The 21,533-nt window shown below is 46.5% G+C and overlaps 6 protein-coding genes across 6 annotated transcripts; 4 read left to right on the top strand and 2 right to left on the bottom strand.

Annotated features, from left to right (window-relative positions):
• Nucleotides 1–126: 126 nt before the first annotated feature.
• On the top strand, nucleotides 127–6,067 carry LACBIDRAFT_335350 (uncharacterized protein; the record flags this gene model as incomplete). The annotated part of the gene is made up of 19 exons (XM_001890221.1): nucleotides 127–157; nucleotides 472–557; nucleotides 605–1,032; nucleotides 1,227–1,641; nucleotides 1,696–2,035; nucleotides 2,191–2,279; nucleotides 2,467–2,533; nucleotides 2,589–2,666; nucleotides 2,715–2,868; nucleotides 2,933–2,950; nucleotides 3,147–3,219; nucleotides 3,273–3,701; nucleotides 3,743–3,767; nucleotides 3,816–4,417; nucleotides 4,501–4,528; nucleotides 4,635–4,829; nucleotides 5,132–5,524; nucleotides 5,549–5,611; nucleotides 5,658–6,067. The coding sequence occupies 19 exons, from the start codon at nucleotides 127–129 to the stop codon at nucleotides 6,065–6,067; spliced, it is 3,924 nt and encodes a 1,307-aa protein (XP_001890256.1).
• Nucleotides 6,068–6,468: 401 nt separating this feature from the next.
• LACBIDRAFT_335349 (uncharacterized protein) lies at nucleotides 6,469–6,998 on the bottom strand (the record flags this gene model as incomplete). Its single annotated transcript, XM_001890196.1, has 2 exons — nucleotides 6,469–6,825; nucleotides 6,876–6,998. 2 exons carry the CDS (start codon nucleotides 6,996–6,998, stop codon nucleotides 6,469–6,471), a joined length of 480 nt encoding a protein of 159 aa, XP_001890231.1.
• Nucleotides 6,999–9,552: 2,554 nt separating this feature from the next.
• LACBIDRAFT_256459 (uncharacterized protein) lies at nucleotides 9,553–10,543 on the top strand (the record flags this gene model as incomplete). The annotated part of the gene is made up of 7 exons (XM_001890220.1): nucleotides 9,553–9,629; nucleotides 9,733–9,874; nucleotides 9,928–9,938; nucleotides 9,985–10,074; nucleotides 10,126–10,199; nucleotides 10,252–10,381; nucleotides 10,432–10,543. The coding sequence occupies 7 exons, from the start codon at nucleotides 9,553–9,555 to the stop codon at nucleotides 10,541–10,543; spliced, it is 636 nt and encodes a 211-aa protein (XP_001890255.1).
• Nucleotides 10,544–14,713: 4,170 nt separating this feature from the next.
• LACBIDRAFT_335346 (uncharacterized protein) lies at nucleotides 14,714–17,004 on the top strand (the record flags this gene model as incomplete). Its single annotated transcript, XM_001890219.1, has 3 exons — nucleotides 14,714–16,012; nucleotides 16,095–16,548; nucleotides 16,910–17,004. The coding sequence occupies 3 exons, from the start codon at nucleotides 14,714–14,716 to the stop codon at nucleotides 17,002–17,004; spliced, it is 1,848 nt and encodes a 615-aa protein (XP_001890254.1).
• A 979-nt stretch (nucleotides 17,005–17,983) lies between these two features.
• On the top strand, nucleotides 17,984–18,980 carry LACBIDRAFT_335345 (uncharacterized protein; the record flags this gene model as incomplete). The annotated part of the gene is made up of 7 exons (XM_001890218.1): nucleotides 17,984–18,003; nucleotides 18,056–18,135; nucleotides 18,196–18,221; nucleotides 18,251–18,358; nucleotides 18,398–18,654; nucleotides 18,791–18,808; nucleotides 18,965–18,980. The coding sequence occupies 7 exons, from the start codon at nucleotides 17,984–17,986 to the stop codon at nucleotides 18,978–18,980; spliced, it is 525 nt and encodes a 174-aa protein (XP_001890253.1).
• Nucleotides 18,981–20,290: 1,310 nt separating this feature from the next.
• Nucleotides 20,291–20,730, bottom strand: LACBIDRAFT_317621 (uncharacterized protein; the record flags this gene model as incomplete). The annotated part of the gene is made up of 4 exons (XM_001890195.1): nucleotides 20,291–20,426; nucleotides 20,479–20,482; nucleotides 20,553–20,586; nucleotides 20,635–20,730. The coding sequence occupies 4 exons, from the start codon at nucleotides 20,728–20,730 to the stop codon at nucleotides 20,291–20,293; spliced, it is 270 nt and encodes an 89-aa protein (XP_001890230.1).
• Between the last annotated feature and the right edge of the window lie 803 nt (nucleotides 20,731–21,533).

The raw sequence follows: 21,533 nt of genomic DNA, 5'->3' as shown, positions 1-21,533 counted from the left end.
AAAAAAAGGTGTTTCTTTCTCCTGCAGCGTTTCGCTCTTCCAAAATATGTGAGCCAATTAACTTCTACGACGCTCATCGTTAACATATCCATCAGCAGCCACCAGAACAACCTTTTTTCGAAAGTTATGTCCGAGCAGGAAAGTTTAGCTATAGAAGGTCTGTGTGTCAAAAGATGTCGTCCCAACGCTGTACTTATCCATGGTATAGTACGAAACCTCATCCAACGGTTGGGGATGCCAAGTCTGTGGATTTGTTTCAATCCGGCAACAGACGCGACACCTGTAATAGAAGAAGCTCCGATTCGTGTCCTTATAATTGGTGACAGTGGATCAGGGATGCAGAGACTTCGTCGAGCAATTTTGGACATTTGCGAAGAACTGGGGCTGACTATAGAACCGGTGATCCCATCTGGAGTGGCAGCACCTCTGTTGACGGGATATGATTATTAGAAGTAAAATTTGTAATATCAGTGCACTTGTTTCACCTCCATGACATGGACCCAGACGCTGAAGTTGATCACGGTTCACGATGCTTGTCCATTGGAAAAGCTCATACCGTAAGATCTATGTTTATATCAAATGGACTCTCACATATTATGAACAGGACGCCAAAGTGATTTCCATGCGAAAAGCTGCTTTCGTTGGTCCAGGCTGCCGTGGTATACACATCGTTTCCGTTCCAACAAGGCCTTGCCCACCTGCCGTGGTGCGAGTAGGGCACATGGAGATTGGACATTGGATACAACACGACTTCGACCGCAGTCCATGGTTAGACATGGACGACCATCGAGAAGTATTCGAGACATTAGCCCTCGACGATGATCTGGACACTACTTGCGAATACTACATGTATTACGAGAACCAAGGAGAAGGTCGATACTTCCTGCCGAACGAATACGTCGCAACGATGAGTTTCAACCGTGCACGCCCATGGAGTGGCAGTTTGCTCGTCCTCAAAGCCAAAAAGGAAAGTGGGGAAGTGGTAGACGTCGCCTTTGACGACATACCTGACATAAAACGCATGATTGTTGCGTGGGTACTATTACTGTCTGAGCATTCGGAACCATCAAACTCAACGCTTACTTTCAGATTGACGGCAACTAAACTGCAGGGATATGATTATCCTCCCATGTATTCATCATGGATTATGTAATCATGGGTCTAAGAGACATTGAGCCAACGTCTGTCTTACGTCAAATGTACCAGCCACGACGACTCAGGAAAAGGTTTCGTCGCCAGTTGCCTGCCGAAATCCTCTCTTATATCATTTCGCTATGTCATGTATCGTCCTTGCCTTCTTTATGTGCGGTCTCTGGTGAATGCCAGACAATGGTCGCTGGGATGATGAAATCACGAATGAGAGCAGCTCTGACGGTCTACTTACCTCAAAGTTCACATGAGCGCTTCTGGATCATACTCGACAACACGCAAAGCATAGTTCTCGGAGCAGTTCCGCTCTTGACCTTCTTGCCATCTGTTACTCCCACCTGCCTTGACATAGCATTGCCGACCGCTGCCCTGGATGAGTGGATCACTTTTCTGGAGGAGATGTCTTATTGCAAAGCATCCACCTGTTCCCTAGCTCGTTGTGATGACATTAAGTCGACAGTAACCCTAATCAAAGAGACCGAAGACCACGTCGTAAGCATGATTCTCCTTTGTTTAAAAAGAAAATTGACGTACGCGCCCTTTCAGAATTGCACTGTCAACCTCTTACAAACCGATAGCCGTTCAGCCATCCCAGTGATCTTTTATCAAAGGTTGACGGCCACGATGACATTCGCGACGTCCGAAGAAGTTTACTGTCTCTACCCTGGTTTAACAGGGAGTGGTAGAACCTTAGCAGGACATAAACCATACGATGGCGTGCCCGTCCATGACCAGGAGGCCGAACAACTCAACTTGGATTTCGGGATAAACTGTGCAAAGTGGAATGAAAAATGTCTAACCAATTGCCCGAAGCTTGTTAGAACCTTATATGACTCAAAAGATATTGGCGTACTTCGATGGAACCGGTCGAATAGGGGTCAGGCATGTGGGTGGGCTAAGCAGCTGGAGTTGAGATGGAGACTGGCCAATACGTGCTCAAACCCGTTACATCGAACCCGACGAGCAGCTTGACAATAATGATCTTTGTAAATTTAACAACTTAGACGCCATACAACTTCGACGTCCACTTCCCGTCCAAAGTGTTTGCTCAGATATACCTCCACATCAAAGTCAAAATACACCATAATTCGCGCGATTCGCCCGCCCAGTCCAGGACATGGAATGTAATGGTGCGTAGATCGTGAATCGGCAGGAAGTTGGACCACCATTGCTTGGTACATATTGTGTTAAAACCTCCGTCGATCGATCTGGGTCGCTAAGCCTTCAAACGCCCTATTTCTCGACCAACTTTACAAAGGATGGCAAACGGAACCCTAGAATTTCTGAACCGTATGTTGACGTGAACTTTAACATCAGCGGAAGGCTGATTTCCATGTTTACACAGGTGCGGTTAGAGAGGCGAGATCGCAAAATTTACTAAACCGTATGTCGACGTGAACTTTAACATCTGCGGAAGGCTGATTGCGATGCTTACACAGGTGCGCTTAGAGAGGCGAGAGCGCAATACGGTGCCCCGACAATGACTGTTCCACTCTATGGAACTGGATTTCTCCTCGGTCAGCGACCTGTTCATAATTGGAGTTGATCTGACCAGACTTATACAGCCACATCGGATAAGCATAACATTCTTTATGCAACTGAACAGGACATAAAGGACCACTTGGTACACTACGCGACACATCAAAACGTTCCTGAGGAAACCCCTTCGTCTGTCAAAGTTATAATACATGTTATGAGTAGCATAATGAGTGTAGGGACGTAAGTCTGTCAAACATAATGGTGGTCAAGATGAGTGACTGCTACTAACGATTGATCTATCAAGCCACCGCTCAAACAGCAAGTACGTGAAAGCCATGGGACAACTGGGAAGCGTTGCAATAAAACACCTATTTGGGATCAACATACAGTCACCATGACATTGTCGGTATGTGATCGGAGTGAGTTTTTTTGGTCGTGTCGTTAATCAGGGGGGTTTTTTTTTCCCTAAAATTTTTTTCTTCTTGTTTTTCGATCGACTCCAATCATTAAAATGCTAGGACTGGAGATCCATCCACGCTCTTCTGTCACGAATATCCACCGACACCACCTTTGCAAAAACCGAACACCAAAGTAAGTAACGCGACTGCCGCATGATTTGACCTAACGATGGTTCAGTAATGCAGTTTAGCGGCCCCATGCACCGAAACAGTTTGCTGAAAAACCCCCTGTATGGAGCGAATCCTGTCTTCGCCAGCAGTGTGGGCTGGTCAGAACAAGACAATGGCAACAAACTCGTCATCGCCAAACCATCCGACGACAACAGTATACGTGACGCCTACTTTGTTGTTGTCAGTGTTGTGTCAGAAAACAAGTTGGCGGTATCTCCGATAGGGAATTACAACCCCAAGTACAACGAACTCGCGACTTCAAAATTCCAGCTTACGCTGAAGCAGCCTATGGACGACGACTTCGCCAAGGACTGGCCGCTTGCGATGCAGGCACTAGAGTCTATCCAGGGTATCATTGCATCGTCCAGCGACCGTCGTTATTTCTTAATCAAAGACAGCGGGACAACAGCGTTGAGAGTTTCCACCCCTCTATGTGTTAAGATTGTAAGTCGATAAAGTGGTCGTAATTTATAAGTGCTGACTAGTTCAATAAGGATCCTGGAGATGGGGGTGAGTTTTCGACAGCATATTGGACGCTTCATGAACTAACCTTACCAGATATTGAAGGGACGGAAAGTGTTGATAGTTGGCCGGTCCCTGCTCAACACCAAGCCGCGTTCGAAGGTATCAAAGAGACTCACCGGTTACAGCCACTAGCGGTATACGACGAAAAGGATATCTTCATCAACGCGGAAGCCGTTCCATCCGCCCTGAAAGGTGCCTTAGTCGAGGTCACCTTGAAGTTGAAGCACTACAATATAAGATCGGCGGATAAACCCGCCTTCGACTCTTTCACGGGTGGAATAGAGCAAATAGTCGTCCTCAAGCGCGGAGCGCCTTCACCTCCCAGCCCATTCCGAGCGCAACTGAAGAAAGGTCCGACCCGTCCATCTCACGCGGTACTTCAAGCTGCTGCGGACGCCTTCAATCCAGTTCCACAAACGTTCAAACCAGTCGCAGCCGCCACTACAGTCGCAACCGCCAGTACAGTCGCAGCTGCCACAGGTCCATCACCATCAAAAGCGGCTCCATCAGCTAACGTACCTGGATCATCCGGTAGCAACAGACCCAGCGAAGGAGAGGTGCAATTGGGGGATAAACGACAGGCTGAGGACGATGGCGACCAAGGTGCAAAGAAACAAAAGAAGGGTAAAGCGAAGGTAAGCATTGACGCGAAACAAAGTGCACTTGGCTTAATTGTCATTACAGGTGGATTAACTGTCAAGAACGACAAACTACATAGACTTACAATGATTACATGTCTCTGCTACGTTAGTACAAGTCAGACCGTTCGAAGACGTAACATTCGGTTGCAAGCTTCTACTCCATAACTGTTATCACTTGAACACAACTTGCCTTGATTTCCTCCGTATACAGAACCTGACAAAGTAGAGGAATTCGGCATCAGTGAGGAAAGACCAGTGTTCCATTACAACGTCAGAGATATGTTCAGATGGCTTCAACAGATTTGGACGAATTGCATTCGGTTTTACCTTCGTGAAGACGTCAACCCCGAGATGGCCGCTGCCCCAATCTCGACTCTGATTAGTAATCTAAAAAAATATATCACAAGTAAGCCAACTAATCTACTACCATATCGAACTGACGAACAAATAGAAAAAGAATGCAAGTCACCGTCCCCTTCGACGTCTTACAAGATACCGTCTTGGACCAGCTTACGCGTGCTGAAGATTGGAAAACACTGTCTTCCATGTCCCAAACATGCCGATTGATGGTTCAACCATCACAAAGACGTCTTTTCGCGACAATCTCCGTTGCGGGGCCCACAGTCCGACTCCTTTTCAAACTTTTGCATGCCAGTCCACACATCGCACAATATATATACCACCTTCACTATCAACTGCATGACTCAGACTATGACGACACACTGATGCATCGGTTGTCCCTGCTAAAGAGCTTCAAGCTCAAAGGAGGATACCCCGTAAGAAACTGGAACGCCATCCCAGAAGAACTACGGTCTGAATTTCTTCGCGTCTTTTCCTCACCAAACCTCTCAACCCTCGCGCTCTCTCGATTCCGGCACTTTTCAGTCACCACCTTTGCGCACTGTCACAACATCATGCGTCTAAAACTTCACGACCTTCACATAAACTTCACTCCTCGTGGTGGAGTCGAGAGGTTCATCAGAAGACCCATACCAAAGCCAACCATTTTGTATATTGCAAAGAATGACGCGTTCGTGTTTGCACGTTTATTCAAGGCTAAATGGAGCGACACAAGCCCCATAATGGACTTAACTTCGGTCCGTGTGTTGCACCTTCATCACTCAGCGTCGATACCAGGCAGCGTCCTACATGATTGGAAACCAAACATCGAAATTCTTGCCATCACCGGTGTGTCACGACATTATAATTAAGGAACAATACTGATTAAATACAGCCATACGCAGTCTGGATTGCTTCAGACACACCACGTTGGTGACCAACCTACGTGTCCTCATCTGCAACGACAACTGCGACTTCAGCGAAGTCAGGAAGAGTTTCATCAGGTGGCGATCAGCTGGAGGGTGGAAACTCGAAGAACTTTTTCTCATGATGAATCCAGACGATGGCAAGCGTCTTGATTGGGAAAATTTGCAAACCATGCTGAACGAATCACACTTCCCACTTCTACGGTCGATAAACATCGTCCAAGTAGGAGGACAGAAAGTCGGCCTCACTGAACTACCATGGGTAGCTGATTCGACAACGGTTTCGATACGCTTTGTTGATCATCAAACAACTCCTCAAAATTACTCAAGATACTTACCTCAAAAATACTCAGCGTACTTACCAGCCAACTACCTTTGAAGTAAGCCGTTGTCCACGTTATGAGACATGCTTAGTTTTCTTACAATATATCTCAAGAACTGGACTGCACTATTATACCTAACAGTGGGGGCGTACACGTCGTTGTTGAAGCTACTCAAAAGACTTCTATGATATGTTTACATTGCCTAGTACCGTCTGCCAATCAAGTTCAATAAATGCATCGCTGTCAACAGCACTAAAGGAACGATTCAAATATACATCAGAAAACGTTCACATCATCGCGAGAAACGTTCACCTTATCAGAACAATATTGGCTCTGGATATATCGTATTCCGTGGTGTCCCAGAGCGAATCGTTGAATCGACGCGACGCAATCAGCATGTTACCCAGACAATCATAAGCTAAACCCTCCTCGAAACTGTGAACAAGTTTGTTGACCCTCAATCCATGGGGAACATCCTCTCTGGGCTATATGACGGTTGAAATGAGGAGATGCAAAGGACAACGACACTAACTTGTGGTGAATAAATGATTGAATACAGACGTTCTACCTCGTCTTCATCCTGAGAAGACAACGATTCTCCTTCTGAATCTTCTTGCGGGGGGGAGCATATATCGTAAAATTTAGGCGTAAAGTCTACCATCGCACCACTGTCACCTTGTGGTAGCCAGTAGCTCGTGTCGAGAGAAGAAACAATCTGCTGGTTATGCAACCCGACACGGTACGGCACATTGACCAAGAATGGCTTGGTGCAGTCTGTACCATAAAAGATACACTTGACAAACCGTGCGAATGGCTGGTAGGAATATCAACAACATGGGTTTCAATCCTCAACGAAACACCAACCGGGTCATGAGCGGCTTGAGATGCTTCAATATCTCTAACGTTGGAATCATAAACCGGTTTTTCTTCAGTGAGTCCGAATTCCCATATCTTGTCGGGGTCCGTATATGGATGGAAACGAGGCATTATGAGTTTGAGTTAAATATTCAGACCGAATGGGAATGTGTTTCGTATTTTACATGGCAGCATCTGACATCATCGATCGTTATTACTTGCCGGCACAAATAGTTTCGATAAAAACGCAACATGCGTTATAAACTCAAGCATCTGCTCAGCGATAAGTAGTGTATAGCTCATCCTATCCTAATGCCTTCCAAGATTCTTCAAATTTACTAAAGTCGCAAAATTTTAAATATTATTCAAAATACACATCAAAATACAGAAGCGAGGTGTTTGTTGACGCAGTCAACCTCTAGTAAAATGATGGATTCAAGATATCCAACCGAGTCCGATCGAAAAGTCCAATGAAAAACTACTCTGAATGGGCCATTGGTACATATATTGCACCTAGCCTACGGCCCTACACAACTGAGAGATATCATTGTCTTCAGTTTTTCGATCAACGTATAAGGGCAGCAGATGTACTCACGCATAGCCAAAAATGAATTTCTTGCACGTTTTGCGTTGTGGACCTTGTAAGAAGTCATTCAGAATCAAAAAGTTAGATCAACAACAACTTACAGTCCTGCTCCCAATGGTCAGGAAGAAGAAAAAAAGAAGGAAATTATCAGAAGGTGATGTATTCAACGAGAGAGAGGGACGACGACGCGCTACGTACCTGGTTGGTGGAACCTAACAAAAGCATATGAAGGTCGTAAGTGGCACCGTTGTATGAGGCGATGCGGAGAGCGGCCACTTACATTTTTTCGGGAAGACTGGATGGATCACCGCCGGGTCGTTCTCAACGGCGACGTCTGGCTCGGGGCTGCGGACGATAACGGCTCGCGCGGTTGCGAGGAGGGCGACGATAACGTAGAAGAGTGAGGTCCTCATTGTAGATGCTTGGTAGAACTGGATTCTTGGTGAAGTGTGAATCTGATCGGTTCTGGCCTCTTATACCTTTTTCAAGCCGCAAAAAATGGTCCCAAATCTTAACTTATTTGAGTATTGCACGTAGGATTTGAAACCCTCGACGCCTCCGATGAACGGTCGCGAATTATTTTGCGATTAGCAGATCCAAATAGACCAGTTATCAGACCAACTACGGCTGGTCACTTGTAATTCTGGGGAGTTGCTTCCATTCATGCCGTCCCGCGCTGTTTGGTTCTCCGTTTCAATTGACTGGAAAACCCGAGCAGTAAAGCTCCACTCACCTGGGTATAAGTTGAACTGGTACCGCCGTGGAGGCCTTCAAGCCCCTACTGAGTGGTTACCAACCATCCTCCCAAATGGTGCAATTTGATTTGAGCACAAAGAGTTTACTTCGCCAAAGCCCTGGGCAGTTCAATCCAAGCTGTCGCGTTCTGATTTCCTCATTTCAGTTAATAAGAGACGTCCCAGAATTTTCAATTCACCTTGCGTGGGTATCGACTAGACTGGTGTGACCTTCAACCCATCCGATAAGCGGTCAACCGGTCACGGACCATTCTAAAAATTATAGATCCAACCGGACCCAGGATCGCATTAACTGCACCGTGTCTAGTCAGACTACAAGGAAAGAGAAGAGTATGTAACGTCGTACCGCGATGTCACGAGAATCTCGCGATCGTTGAATAACTTCTTGGTGAATTAGAAGCCATGTTGGTAGTAGAGTAGAAGGGCGGGAATCCCGCTATGTTTGGTATGACAAGAGCCATCCCATTCGCTTTACATAGCCAGGATGTTACGGCGACACGGTGACACATACGATGGATTCGATGGCAGATATACAACCGAGCCCGTAAGTCTTCAATATATCGACGGAGGGACCGTAAAAAGCAGCGTGATCAACGCACAGAGAATTGGATAGTCTCCACGGAAGAGTTGGTTCAAAGCTTTCCCGTTCCTGATATAGCATACAGGAATTAGCATTTGACAGCGTGGCGGGAGAGGCAGCCATGAGCGGATGAATCACCAAAGGATCTCACCTTTAGGATGTCGTGAGCGGCGAGCCCCACATCTGCAGAAGGAGATAATTCCTTAAGCATCCAAGGCCAGACCATCAACCTCTCAATCTCTGACAAGATGATTCCATTTCAGGTGTCACTGTATGTCGGTGAAACACATTGTTCCTCTGTAGACATAGGAACCAAAGAACGGTAGTCGTTGTATAAGAAGTCGAACTTTCTGTATTGACCGTCATTTCATCGCACTTTGCATTGAAAACGCAGCTTACCTTTCACCCATCATCGTCGTTGCCTTTAGGTGATGATGGTAAGTGGAAGGACTCAGTGGGGAGCGCCTGCAACTGTAGGTGAACTTGAGTCAGCAAGTCGTAGATAGAACATACCTAAGCACGTTTTAAACGGAATGAGAACGACGCTGGGAATCTGTTTTGGCGTTGGACGGGTTCGGCGGTGTTGGTGGATTTGGTGGGTACGGTGCACCTGGTGCGATATCGTTGGTGGGGATGGGTTGTAAGTTGACACACGTTGACGAGTTGTGAACGTGGTGGGCAGAGCAGACTTGCAGTCCGCGACGCACGCGCAATCTGGGTCTGAAATCTGAACTCCTCATATGACATGACTTACCGCACTTCTTGATGCATCCTCGCAATCCATATAGGAACCCCCCAGATTTCTACCAGTTGGCAGCAGACTATCCTCCTCTCTTGAAACAGTGAGTTTTTTTCGCCAGTATCCAAGGGACTGTGCAATCAACCACAACAAGTCTCATAACCGATTCTACCCGTCGTCAAGCGACCATTGATTTCCATGATGAGGAAGCTCAAAGGTATAATATTCCTTGTGTCTCGCTTGCTCAACCTGAAGTCTTGTCATTCATACAGGCAACTAACTCAAGCCATTCTACATCGCGATTTCGGACTTTCCATCAGCCTCCCAAAACACCGTTTATGCCCTCCTGTGTGTTGAGCTCTGAACGCTGAACAGGGTAGCTGATTAGGATGCAATTTTAGGTTCCTAACAGGTCAATCTATTGTTCCAGTCGTGTTCTCCTATTTATGTGACTGCAGATTGAATTATGTTCTATGGATCCAAGATATCATGCATGCACATCGCCATCTCCAATCTAGCCCAAGTCATATTATTCGAGGGATTGACGTGTAAGCCACAATTCCTTTCTTTCCTCGCAAATCAGTCACTGTGCATCTCAGTGGCACCGGAGCATCCGCTATTTATCCGCTTCTGGCGTGCAAGCTAGAGCCAACTTGGGAGTTCGTTGCGACAGGTATATTCGGTTTAAATACGGCCTACTAGCTATAAGAGGCTCTTTGAAACAGAGATCGACGAAACATCCCACACCTACGCGAAATCAAACATCAATTTGGCTGGCTTGGAAGAACGTGTCTTGATCGCGAAAGCCTCTCTAGAGAAGCCCTTGCTCTTTCCTATGAACGATTGGCAATTAAAGTAGGTTACGAATGCGATTTGCGTGGCCCATACCTTATCTTCATGAGAAGGGATTTCGATTTCATAATGTGTAACCCCCCATTTTACAGCAGCGAAGAAGAAGTGAAAGAGTCAGCAGGTCTCAAGGAGCTCCGTCCCAATGCTGTGCGTTGCTTATTTTGATGGAGGAATTTCCCAAACTCACGTAATCTGAAGGTGTGTACTGGTGCTCCTGTTGAGATGATTTACACTGCAGGAGGCGAGGCTGGCTTCGTTGGGACGATGGTACGAGAGAGCCTAGCTTTTAAGGAGCGCTGCAAGTGAGATTTTCTGCTTCGATGAGATCCCGCTCGCTTACGAAACTGGAAGGTGGTATACATCGATGCTTGGGAAGCTTTCTTCTGTCGTGGAGATTTTGGAACTCATTGAAAAGCATAAGGTCAGATTCGTCGTTGCGATTACACATCTTACAACTTCACCCCCATCCTCAGATACCTAACTACGCCGTGACCGAGTTTGTTCAAGGTCAAACGCGGCGTTGGGCAGTAGCATGGTCCTTTTCTGATAGTCGTCTACCAGACGTGAGTTGGATTCACGAGACACCATTTTAACGACTGAAGCTTTCTGTAGGCTGTTTCCCGCTTGCCGCATCTCCACCAAAATCATCCTTTATATCGTCTCCAACCCCAACGAAATACGCTCACCAAATCCCTGCTTCCTTCAATTTCGCCCCAGCGTATGGTGGACCGCCTCATAGAAATTCTTCATTCCATCAGGGAAATCAAAATAGAGGAGAAGCACGCGTCAAGCACCTTCCTCATCAGATCCGCAGAAGACACATGGTCCCGCAAAGCACGTCGCCAGCTTGCGACATCTCCTCCTTTTCGCGACCAGTCTCCACCGAGCTTGGTTTGTAGCGTTGGCGTTCGCTGTTCATCCGAGAAATCTGAACTCTCACTTGAATTTCAATGGATCGTTGGCAGGGACCGAAAGATGTTCGAAAGTTTCGTTAGTCATATTGGGAGAAAGGTGGCGGCCGCAACCCAGAGTCAGGATTAGGGACTCTCCCGGCCTGCAATTGTAACCTCTCTTGCCCCATTATTGAATCAATCTTCGACCAGGTGATACGGCGCGGGTTGACAGGTGGTCGGAAGCGGAAATAGATTGGACGGCAACTCTCAAAATATCCCCTGGACATTTAAAAGCTATTTACAGGAGGGAAATACAACCAGGCGAACGAAGGTTTGTACTGATCTGCAGATCACAATCCGTAATCCATCGTAAACGTCATGATGCTCATTATCACTGTCGTTACACAGATCGCGTCGCGACAGGAGGGCGTTTTGCGGAACACGATATATGGTGTCGGGACAATTGAGGATGGTGATGTTCATGCGATATGACACAAAGGTATCTCGTAGCTGAAAAAAAAAACCATGATGAGAGAGTCCTTTGGAAATAACCGTTTAGTGGCGATTGTGTTCGGTGCTTTAAGTGAGTTCGCTTACGCTTCAGCCAATCACTACAATTTTAAAGGCAAGCGATAATTTCCCTCTGCGTAGAGCCCGGCGCTCAATTTACCTTGACATTTTGTCCTAGCCTAGCTAGGGAATCAGCCGTGCCATTGTCATCTCCGGATCCACACACTTGCTTTGACCTTGATCAAGAATTGTTCAGTGACTATCAAGTCCGGACTTGACACCAAATCGTGCGGTCACTCGCTTGTCAAATGGCGACTCCTGGCCTTTCTTGCGTTTTCTCTGTGCATACGTCTTTCGTCGGTTTATTGGTCTGAGCTTGACAGCGACTTTCTGCATACCTCACAATCGTCGAGGTGGCTAATACTTCCACCTGCAAGCGGACTCGGCGTTCAACAGAAAACTGAGATTCCTAGTCTCGACGTTAACCTACACTAACCCTGAGAAAAGAATGTCCGATCGTTATTTTGATGAAGTCTGGCCTATAACGTGAAAACCACACAACGCATTAATTGGATCTCAAGAGTATAAGAAAGGTTAAGTGGTATATAACATGTCTCCAAAGTTTTGCGATACAGAAATGCAAATACGAATTATGCGATAGCAATCAATGTGGCAAGGCCCAAAATAGGAAACCAGAAAAAACTGAAATGCCAGATTAAACCTGGAGAACGAGAGAAATTTGAACTTGTGTATCTAACTATCTAGTACCTCGTGTTCCCCCCATTAGCCTGGTAAACTGCAAGAACTCGTTGGGGTAAAGATTGGTATAACTTCGTGATAAAGCTGACATCAATCCGGAACCACTCCTCCTGAAGAGCCACCCACAAATCTTCTTCCGACCGCGGCAGTGGCTTACGTGCTCGTATTCGACGTTCGAGGTGGTCCCAAAGGTTCTCGATGATACTGATGTCGGGACTGTTTGGTGGCCATGGAAGGAGATCTATGTTGTTTTTTTGAAACCAAGCCTGTACGATCTTCGCTGTATGCTTTGGATCGTTGTCTTGCTGGAAGTAGAATTGACGTGGCTCCATAGAAAGCTCACGGTAGGTACCTAGGACATCGTCCTCAAGGATTTCACGATATAACTCTTTGTTGAGGTTCCCTTCAATCCGTACGATCCGCCCAACACCTTGTGCCGTGATCATTCCCCACACCGTAACCTTCCCACCACCGTGCTTGACCTTCTTCTTCGTGAACCGTGGATCCAAGCGCTCTCCTGGTCTCCTCCAGCACCACTCTATACCATCTGACCCAAACAAGTGGAATATGGACTCGTCTGAGAAGTTTACAGCCATCCAATTAGCCACGGTCCATTCCAGTCGTTCCACAGCCCAGTTCTTTCGGACGTGTAGGTTCTTGTGAGAGATGAATGGAACTGTGTGTCGAATATGAGGTTCAAGACCTTCTCCTCTAAGTGCATGCTTCATTGTATCCACACAAACATCCGGGAAGTACTCGCGCTGCAGGTCGGAAGCATCGTGGGCAGTCTGATTTGACAGGTGTCGGCAGGCTACACGTAAATCACGGGGCGTGAGCTTCCGAGGACGACCAGTTGAGTGTCCAACATCGTAGTAATTCTCCTTTTCTGCGTATATCTTGACGATCCAGAGGATTTGGCGGTCAGAAAGATCGTGGCGACCAGTCAAAGCGTCGCGAATTTCGTTGTGGGTGTATCCCGCCGCCCACATTGTACAAATCTTTGCACGTTTGGTGGGGGTTGTAATTGGAGCCATAGGAGGTATATGACCATACGCAATGTGGTTTGGGAGTGCGGTTTTTGGTTGAAGTCGAGATCGACAGCAAATTGCTTGACGCGACGCGTTTATATCCCACGGTCACGGCATCGACTGGCCTACACCCACCATGTGTGTCACAACGACAGCTGCTTAGTTCAATCTTTTTTGCAGGATGTGCAGAGTAAACATAAAGGTCCACTCTGCCTATGAAATATTGTTCAAAGGATTAAAGAGTTTGAAGATAAAACCCATTTTTCATTTAAAAAGTGATCGGACATTCTTTTCTCAGGGTTAGTGTACATATGGCTGTCAATCCCGTCAAGAGCTTGACTTTGAGGTGAACCCACCGCCTCACTGACCAAAACATCAAGTACTGCAATTAATCGATAAAGCCAACTGCGTAACCGGGGCTCGCCCGACCACCCTATTAAGTATGTGAAATGGAGGTTGAAGGAATATTCGCAGCGCTCCATGCGTCACGCTTTGAAGCATTGGCCGAATTGCAATGGAGTTGGACGGCAGAGAGGGAACGTGGGAAACTTGAAAGCCGGACTGTCACACAATGACTCGCCCCATCGACCTTGGGGACCAAGGTCGACCTCTTTCGCCCTCACTGGCCTCATCCACAACTCAACGGTCCCTTCACACATTAACAACCCCGGCGGCATGAAGTCATCATGACGCAGAACTTCCCAAATGCGGTTATTTGGCGCACGAATTTCGTGGAGGTGTCTAGGGTTTCGCCGGGCATCTAGTGACTGCTCTCTCGAGACCTATAGTCAGATTATTCGGCAAGGCAACGGGCCCGAATTCGCAGGCTATCCTCTACACCACCCTGAAACGATTCCGATAAAAGCCATCCGAGTCCATCGGACAAGATACTGATAATTTTCCAAGCATGCATTTCGTGCCCACTGAAGAGTCATATACCGCAACTATCTACTCTCCGAGTCTGCGATGTTAACTGACTGGTCCTTTTATTTTTGTGAATAGCAAAGAGCAGTAAGGAGGTGAATGATGGATGAGGATCCCGTGTGCTCAATGTGTAATGTACCAGGATAGCATGAATGTAGCGTCGAGTGTGATCTAATCTAATCATTGCTCTCGGCCAAAGTCGCTGTTTGCTCCTGACCACGATGAGCCGTATCCACCAACGACTCTTCCGACCTCGTTCAACGTCTACAGGCCAACGCACCCTCTACACATCCACATCCCCAATCCTCCCTTCCTCATCCGCAAGAACAAATTGTCCAAGTGGCCCACCATCCTCCTCACCCACCCGCCTCCCAATCGATCTCAAGCCTTCCTCAGATTCATCATCGCACTCCCAGCACTCTCATGCTCCCTTCTCACTTGCACTCGCACCCTCCTCGTCACCCGCACCAAACTCTCAGCAGTTGTTGTTATCGCCACTCGCAGCACACCACCACCATCATCACCATCCAACTCCATACCCACTCCATCCCGCACCATGTAAACAACCGGACCAACACCCGCCTACTCACCGCCAAAAACGGCCTCGGTTGAAATACCACCTTGACGTAGGGGCGTACGGTATCCCGAAACGTACTCCGACATTGCACCGCCCTCTACACACCTCCTCCCCTTCCCCTTCGGCAGACGACCTTAACCTGGCAGTGCAAGTCGGCGAAGACGCCTATTTTATAAGAGAGAACGCTATGGGTATCGCAGATGGCGTCGGTGGCTGGTCTCGGTCCAACAACAGTCGAGGACACGGCCCCACCCCATCCGCACTCTTCGCCAAAAGGCTAATGCACAACTGTGCCGTAGAATTATCAGTACCCCCACTTCTCTCCGCCTCCGCTTCTCCTCCACCTCCTTCCTCCCCTCTACCTCCAAACCCAAACCCGAATTGGAACGCATGGTACTGGTCGGACTTACGCACACCCTCCCCTCCTCCTCCTCCTTCTTCCTCTTCACAACAACGCACTCTAGAGTTGGAGAGCGAACTAGAAGACGAACTTGAGCAACTCTCTCAAGGCATCGACGTGTTACAGATCCTTGAACGGGCGTACGATAACACACTCAAGTCCGCACAATCTCCGAATTCAAAGTCTATAAATAACGGTCACGCGCAAGAGGAGGAGGGGGGTGGTGAGCGTCAAGACTTGACGGCAGGCTCGTCAACGGCTTTGTTGGCTGTATTGGACCATCTACCGATGTATTCCGACGTTGCGTCTGCTAGTGCGAGTGCTAGTGCTTCCCATTCTAAATCTGCTGGGGTGGAAAATGGACCTCCGGGACCAGGGAAGAACTACGCCGCTGGATCCATGTCCGTCTCTTTTACGAGTGAAGAAGCTGATAAAGGAATGGGATGCGACGCTGCCATACGGATAGTCCACGTTGGCGATTGTATGGGTATGTTGGTGCGTGATGAGGATATCGTGTGGAGGACTGAGGAGATGTGGTGGAATGTACGTTCTTTTCTCTTCCTCCCTTCCTCCCCTCCTCTTCTCATCCCGCATCTCCATACCTAACCGCCTCTCTCTCTTGCAGTACAACACCCCAGTCCAACTAGGCCCCCAAACACCGCACCTCCCACCCTCCTCAACAGCACACACGTGCATCATCCCCGTTAAAAAAGACGATATACTCATACTCGCCAGTGATGGCCTGAGTGATAATCTGTGGGATGAGGAGGTGTTGGATGAGGTTGTTAGGTTCCGCAGGGGGTTTTTGGTTCCAGAGGAGGTGGAAGTCGAGCCTGAAACGACGCCGACGGGAGTGAAGAGGAAGACCCTAGCGGGGATGTTGAGCGAGGCGCTGTGTTCGCGTGCCAGGAGGGTTTCGGAGCGTCCTATTCCTGTTTTGAGGCGTACGCGGGAGACGTGTAGCGTGCGTTTGTCGTCGTCGACGCCGCCGCCGATTATGCAGCGCGAAGACGATGAAACGCCTTTTGCCAGGAGGGCGAGGGACGCTGGGAGGAGGTTTGGGGGTGGGAAGAAGGATGGTGGGTTTTTTCTTTTCTTGGAGTTGGTCTTTTGTTTTTGAGAGATTTTGGAGATGAGTGTTGGAGGGTTTGGGTGTTGGAGGTTTCGAGCTTTTGGTTCTCCTTTGGTCTTCTACCCTTCTCTTCAAGGCTCTTCAAGCCTTCTTTCTCCCTTCTCTTATTCTTTTGAATCTTCTCTCTCCCTTGGAGCCTGCTCTCTCTATTCAATTACCCTCTCTGTTTGAGTTTTTGCACCCTTCGAGTCTTTTCTCCCCTTCTTTTTCCGCTGGTCTCTCTTCCTTTGTGCCCCCTCTTCAAGTTTTTTTTTCCCCCTCTCCCGTCGAGTTTCGTTACAGACGCTGACCCATTCTCTTCGGTATAGATATATCGGTGATCGTAGCTGTCATCTCACCTTCGAGGTCGCTGACTTTGTCACCCGAGACAAAATCGTCTTTGTCGCCTGCGAACAAGTCATAGATGCCACCGTCCCCCCGCGGAGACGGTCTTCTGCTTAGATTACTCGAGCGACCTCGCTTCCCGCATTTAGATCATTGTAGATCTCACAAACTATCAACGGTCCAACAAAACGAATTGCCACTTTGGCACGACTACATCCCCCTGTCTACCTTTGATTGCCTTCTTGTGCGCATAGCAACCCTCGACTTTTTTTTTCTTTTCCACTCCCCAATTCCAATCACCTCACGTCCACTTTTTCCCCCACTCCAACTTTTCATCCACGCAATCACAGATTCAATTCAAATCATGGATCACTACAAACTATCCTCTTCATTGCAATTCGCCCTACTTATTGCAATTTTCAAAAATGATGTCACTTCAAAAAAAAAAGTTTTGAAGTTGGCCACAGCAATAAACACGACGCCCAGCATCACAGATCATGATATCTCACACCCCAGCTCTTTAAACTTTTTTTTTTCGAAGTGACATCATTTATGAAAATTATACATGTACAATTTTTGGACTATTCAAGCAAGCCTGTTATTTGTTACAGGATGGTGAAGTAACATGAGAGGGAGGCCTAGGAGAGCCCAGGGTCGATTGACGGGAGGGATGACTGACGAGCATGAAGGAGAAGACTATATAGGGAGGAAAGAAGTGTATGTATTGATGTACCATGCTGTAACTTATAAGAATCTCGTGACCATTGAATATCTGGGGCTACTTTCTCGGTGAATTTCCGAAGCTATTTTGATAAAGTAGAAGGGTGGTAAATTTTATGAATCCTGCTATAGTATATGTGTTATTTTGAGCCATTCCATTTGCTTACTTTGCCAGATTTTTATGGCAACACAGTTTCAACCATAAAACAATGGATTCAACTGCAGATATACAACCAAGCCCACAACCAATGTGCAACTACTACTTTGAATGGGCCATCATTGATAGATAGCTTGCAGCCCATTGCTTCTAAAAGCCAAGGGGGGTCCAGGATTTGAAAATGCCATATCAGGATGGTTAGTTAGTCTGGCTGCAGGCCATTAAAAAAAAAATTTACCTCTATATTTTTCAGTCCGAACGGCCTGGAAACAGCTGAAACAGTCCAAAACGTCAAGCTTTTTGATGGAGAAGCCTCCAGAGATCAAAGAACCAGTACGTTGCATAGAAATATCAGGTTGCATGCTGAAAGATATGACACAACTAATAAAGCAGCTGACATCAGACAAGATAGAACCGTGGTATGTCCTCATTGTGGGAGGTTCAGTAGGACTCGCAATCTAAGTACTTCAAAGACACAAACCCAGTCAAGAATGCAAGGAGAATAAGCAAAAGAAAGTGGCAAGAGAAGCTCTTGCAAAAACCTAGGCCAAAGCAGGTCAGTTTTTCATGCTGCAAGGAACCACAGTCCCTGCAGTGCTGGGCCATCTGCCTCTGCTTAAAAATTACATGTCAAGCCTCAGACCTCAAGGCCAGCAACTACATTCTCAGCCTTGGGCTGGCAGGTAGGACTAGCACCCATATCAACATTTTCCACCCCCTCTCAGACTCCATCATGTCAAATCTCATGTCTGAAAGCCACTGTGTTGTTGACAGAGTTGAGTGTGCAGCACATGCATTGATGCAGTGGTGTCATGGCCGTCTTGACCTTGGCCAAAAAGGTCAGGCCGAAATGTGGGTCAGGCCAATTTGACCGGTCATGTCCATGGTCAATGGGGTCAAGCGTCACGTGCATGGCAAATCAGGTCTGCCCGCGACACCATTTAGACAGTTGACAGGTGCCAGTCATACTTGACTTTGCGACGCGAAGGTTAAGAAATCAATGTATGTAAGTACGTCAAAATGTATGTGTAAGCACGTAGAACAGGATGGCTCATCGCCCTGCTACATTGAGCTTTTTGAATTATTCACCCTAAGTATGCAATATGTATGTGCCTTTTGAAGTCATACAGCTACTTATAATATATATATCACCTTACTCTAGATCTGGTGTAGAATGAGAAGACCTGGAGCAAATACAACTGCATTATTGCAAGGATGTTTTCTGTGAATATTCTATTCTTTGTTTTAATTACTCAATGAGACAATGAGGTACCTTTTGAGTGGGCAGCCGTTCTAGGGTAAAAACTTATATTGGTATTGCAAAAAGACGACGATATTGAGTTGGATCCATCGCAATATCAATTCACACTTCTCACTTGTAATTTATGTTTTTTGAAATTTGTCAAGAGAAAACACCCATCTTCCAGTCACTCCCCACCCTCTCTGGCCTTGGACATCCACACGTCTATCCTCGATGGGATATGGGCATGCTGGGATGCAACTGGGATGTTACAATGGATCATGACTGTAGAACCGGCTGTCGGAAGGCATTTTGCCGTTTCTCACAACCCTTTTTGGACTGGTCAGGCTGATTTTTGACCACTTTATGGCCATTTTGGCTGACCACCGGCCTGACTGGTCATGACCCGGGTCATTGACACCACTGCATTGATGGACTGGTGCTGGTGATGATTGAGGGGCTGGATCTAGACATGATGATGTAATGTTTCTATATTTGGAAATATATTCCCACCCTTAGTTAGTTAGTCCAGCCATTGAGGCCTTAGCAAAAAATTCAACCCTATAGGATTTAAAAAAGTCTTGGACCCCCCTTGCTAAAAGCAACTGAGAAATATCATTATTGTCAGTGATTCAATCAACATATACTATCAGTGTCTGGGAGTTTGAAACAAATTGATCTTTGGCCACATTGTACCACAACTGCTACACGCCGGGCATTCAAATCTTGCACAGTCGTACATACATGTCTCGTGAACATGAATATATATTTTATTATTTTATTGGACAGCTTTGGAAGCTGACGGAGGCTTACCAGTTGTCAAAGTCGATTGTTTCAGGAGATTGAAATGGTTGTCATGTCCAGGTCACATCCAACTGTCAGAATTTTGATAGGTGATGCAACTGTCAGGGTTCAAATCTGTAAAGCCTAAGATCACACTTGTCACACTCAGCAGACAGAAAATCAAAATTCATTGAACTGTAAGCGAAGGTCTTAGTATTTCTGCTCAATTTCTCGTATTTGAAGTCTCCTAGTTTACTAGTATATGTCTGTAAATTTTTAGAAAGCCTCATGCAAAGGATCGGATTAGATCTTAGAAAACATTTGCATACATCACACATTTTGATGGGCTGAAAACCACCTTTTAAAATCCTGCACTCGTCAAACTCAGTTGTTGCAGAAAAAAAGTTCATATTCATATTAGTGACAGTCATAATTAGTCCAGAAAAAAATCCCAGTAAGCCAGTGTTAATATTGAGGGAGGAACATAAGGATTTCAAACTCCTGAATCATATCAAACTCCTGGACACTGATAGTAAGCGCAGCAGATGTACTCACACTAAGTGACCATGGCCTACTGCGATGCAGTGTTGGCCCTGTGGACCTTGTGAAGAAGTTATGATCAGAATAAAAAAGTTGAACAATCAACAACTTACAGTGCTGTTCCCAATGGTTGAAAAAAAAGGACATTATCAGAATGTGACTCAGAGAGGAAGGACACATGTGTTACCTTGTCGTTGGAACCTAACAAAAGAATATGAAGGCTGTGAGCAATACCATAGTGTGAGGTGATATAGAGAGTGGTGACTTACAGGGTTGCCTGTTGGAGTCGTTCTCAGTGGCGATGCCTGGATTGGGGCTGTGGACAGTGACAGCTTGCATGGTAATGAAGAGGGTGACGATAACATAGAGGAGTGAACACTTTATTGTAGATACTTGGCTAAACTGGGTTCTTGGTGAAATGTGATCAGTGCTTGCCTCCTCTTATACCTTTTTTCAACCTGCCTAAAAATGGCATTAATTAAAGGGTGTAAAACCCTCCAAGCCTGATGGATGGTTGCAAATTATTTGGCAATTAGCTGATCTGAATGTCCTGGTAATCCAGCTTGAAATAAATTCCTTCCATTCATGCTGTCCTGTTAGAGACTGTCACGGATAGGCTAATCCTGGGTAAACCCGAAATCCACCCATATTTGGGCTCAACTGATGGATTCGGGTAACTACCCGGACTATCCACAGGTACAGTTGAGTGCAAATAAGAATGAAGGTTGGTTCATTTTTCTGGTTCTTTCTAAGAATCTATTGTACCTCAAATGTATTTGTGTATTCTTTTACATTATGTAGTTGTGTTACACTTCCCTTGGTATGGACTAATTTCAGTGAAAGCTGGAGCCTTGAGAAGGTTTTTATTCTGGAGGCCATTTCTGGCATCTGAAAAAAAAATATGCGCTAACTGGAGAGGTAGCCAGAACATACCTCTGGTCAACCTGAATGAGCCTACCAAAGAATTAGTTAAAAATACTGAGTGGTTATGCTTGTAGAGCCTGCAGAAAATGGTCATTTTGTGCCATTTTGGTCATTTTTGGCCTGTTTTAGACAAAACAAGCCATTTTCCAAAGCCTCTACAGACCTAATTGCTTAGTATTTTTGACTAATTCTTTGATAGGCTCGTTCAGGTTGACCAGAGGTATGTTCTGGCTACCTCTCCAGT

The sequence above is a fragment of the Laccaria bicolor genome, genomic scaffold (assembly GCF_000143565.1).
Source record: "Laccaria bicolor S238N-H82 LACBIscaffold_83 genomic scaffold, whole genome shotgun sequence".
In the NCBI taxonomy this organism is placed as follows: Eukaryota; Fungi; Basidiomycota; class Agaricomycetes; order Agaricales; family Hydnangiaceae; genus Laccaria; species Laccaria bicolor.
The sequence above is the reverse complement of the archived record's forward strand: the minus strand, read 5'-3'. Positions and strand labels throughout refer to the sequence as shown.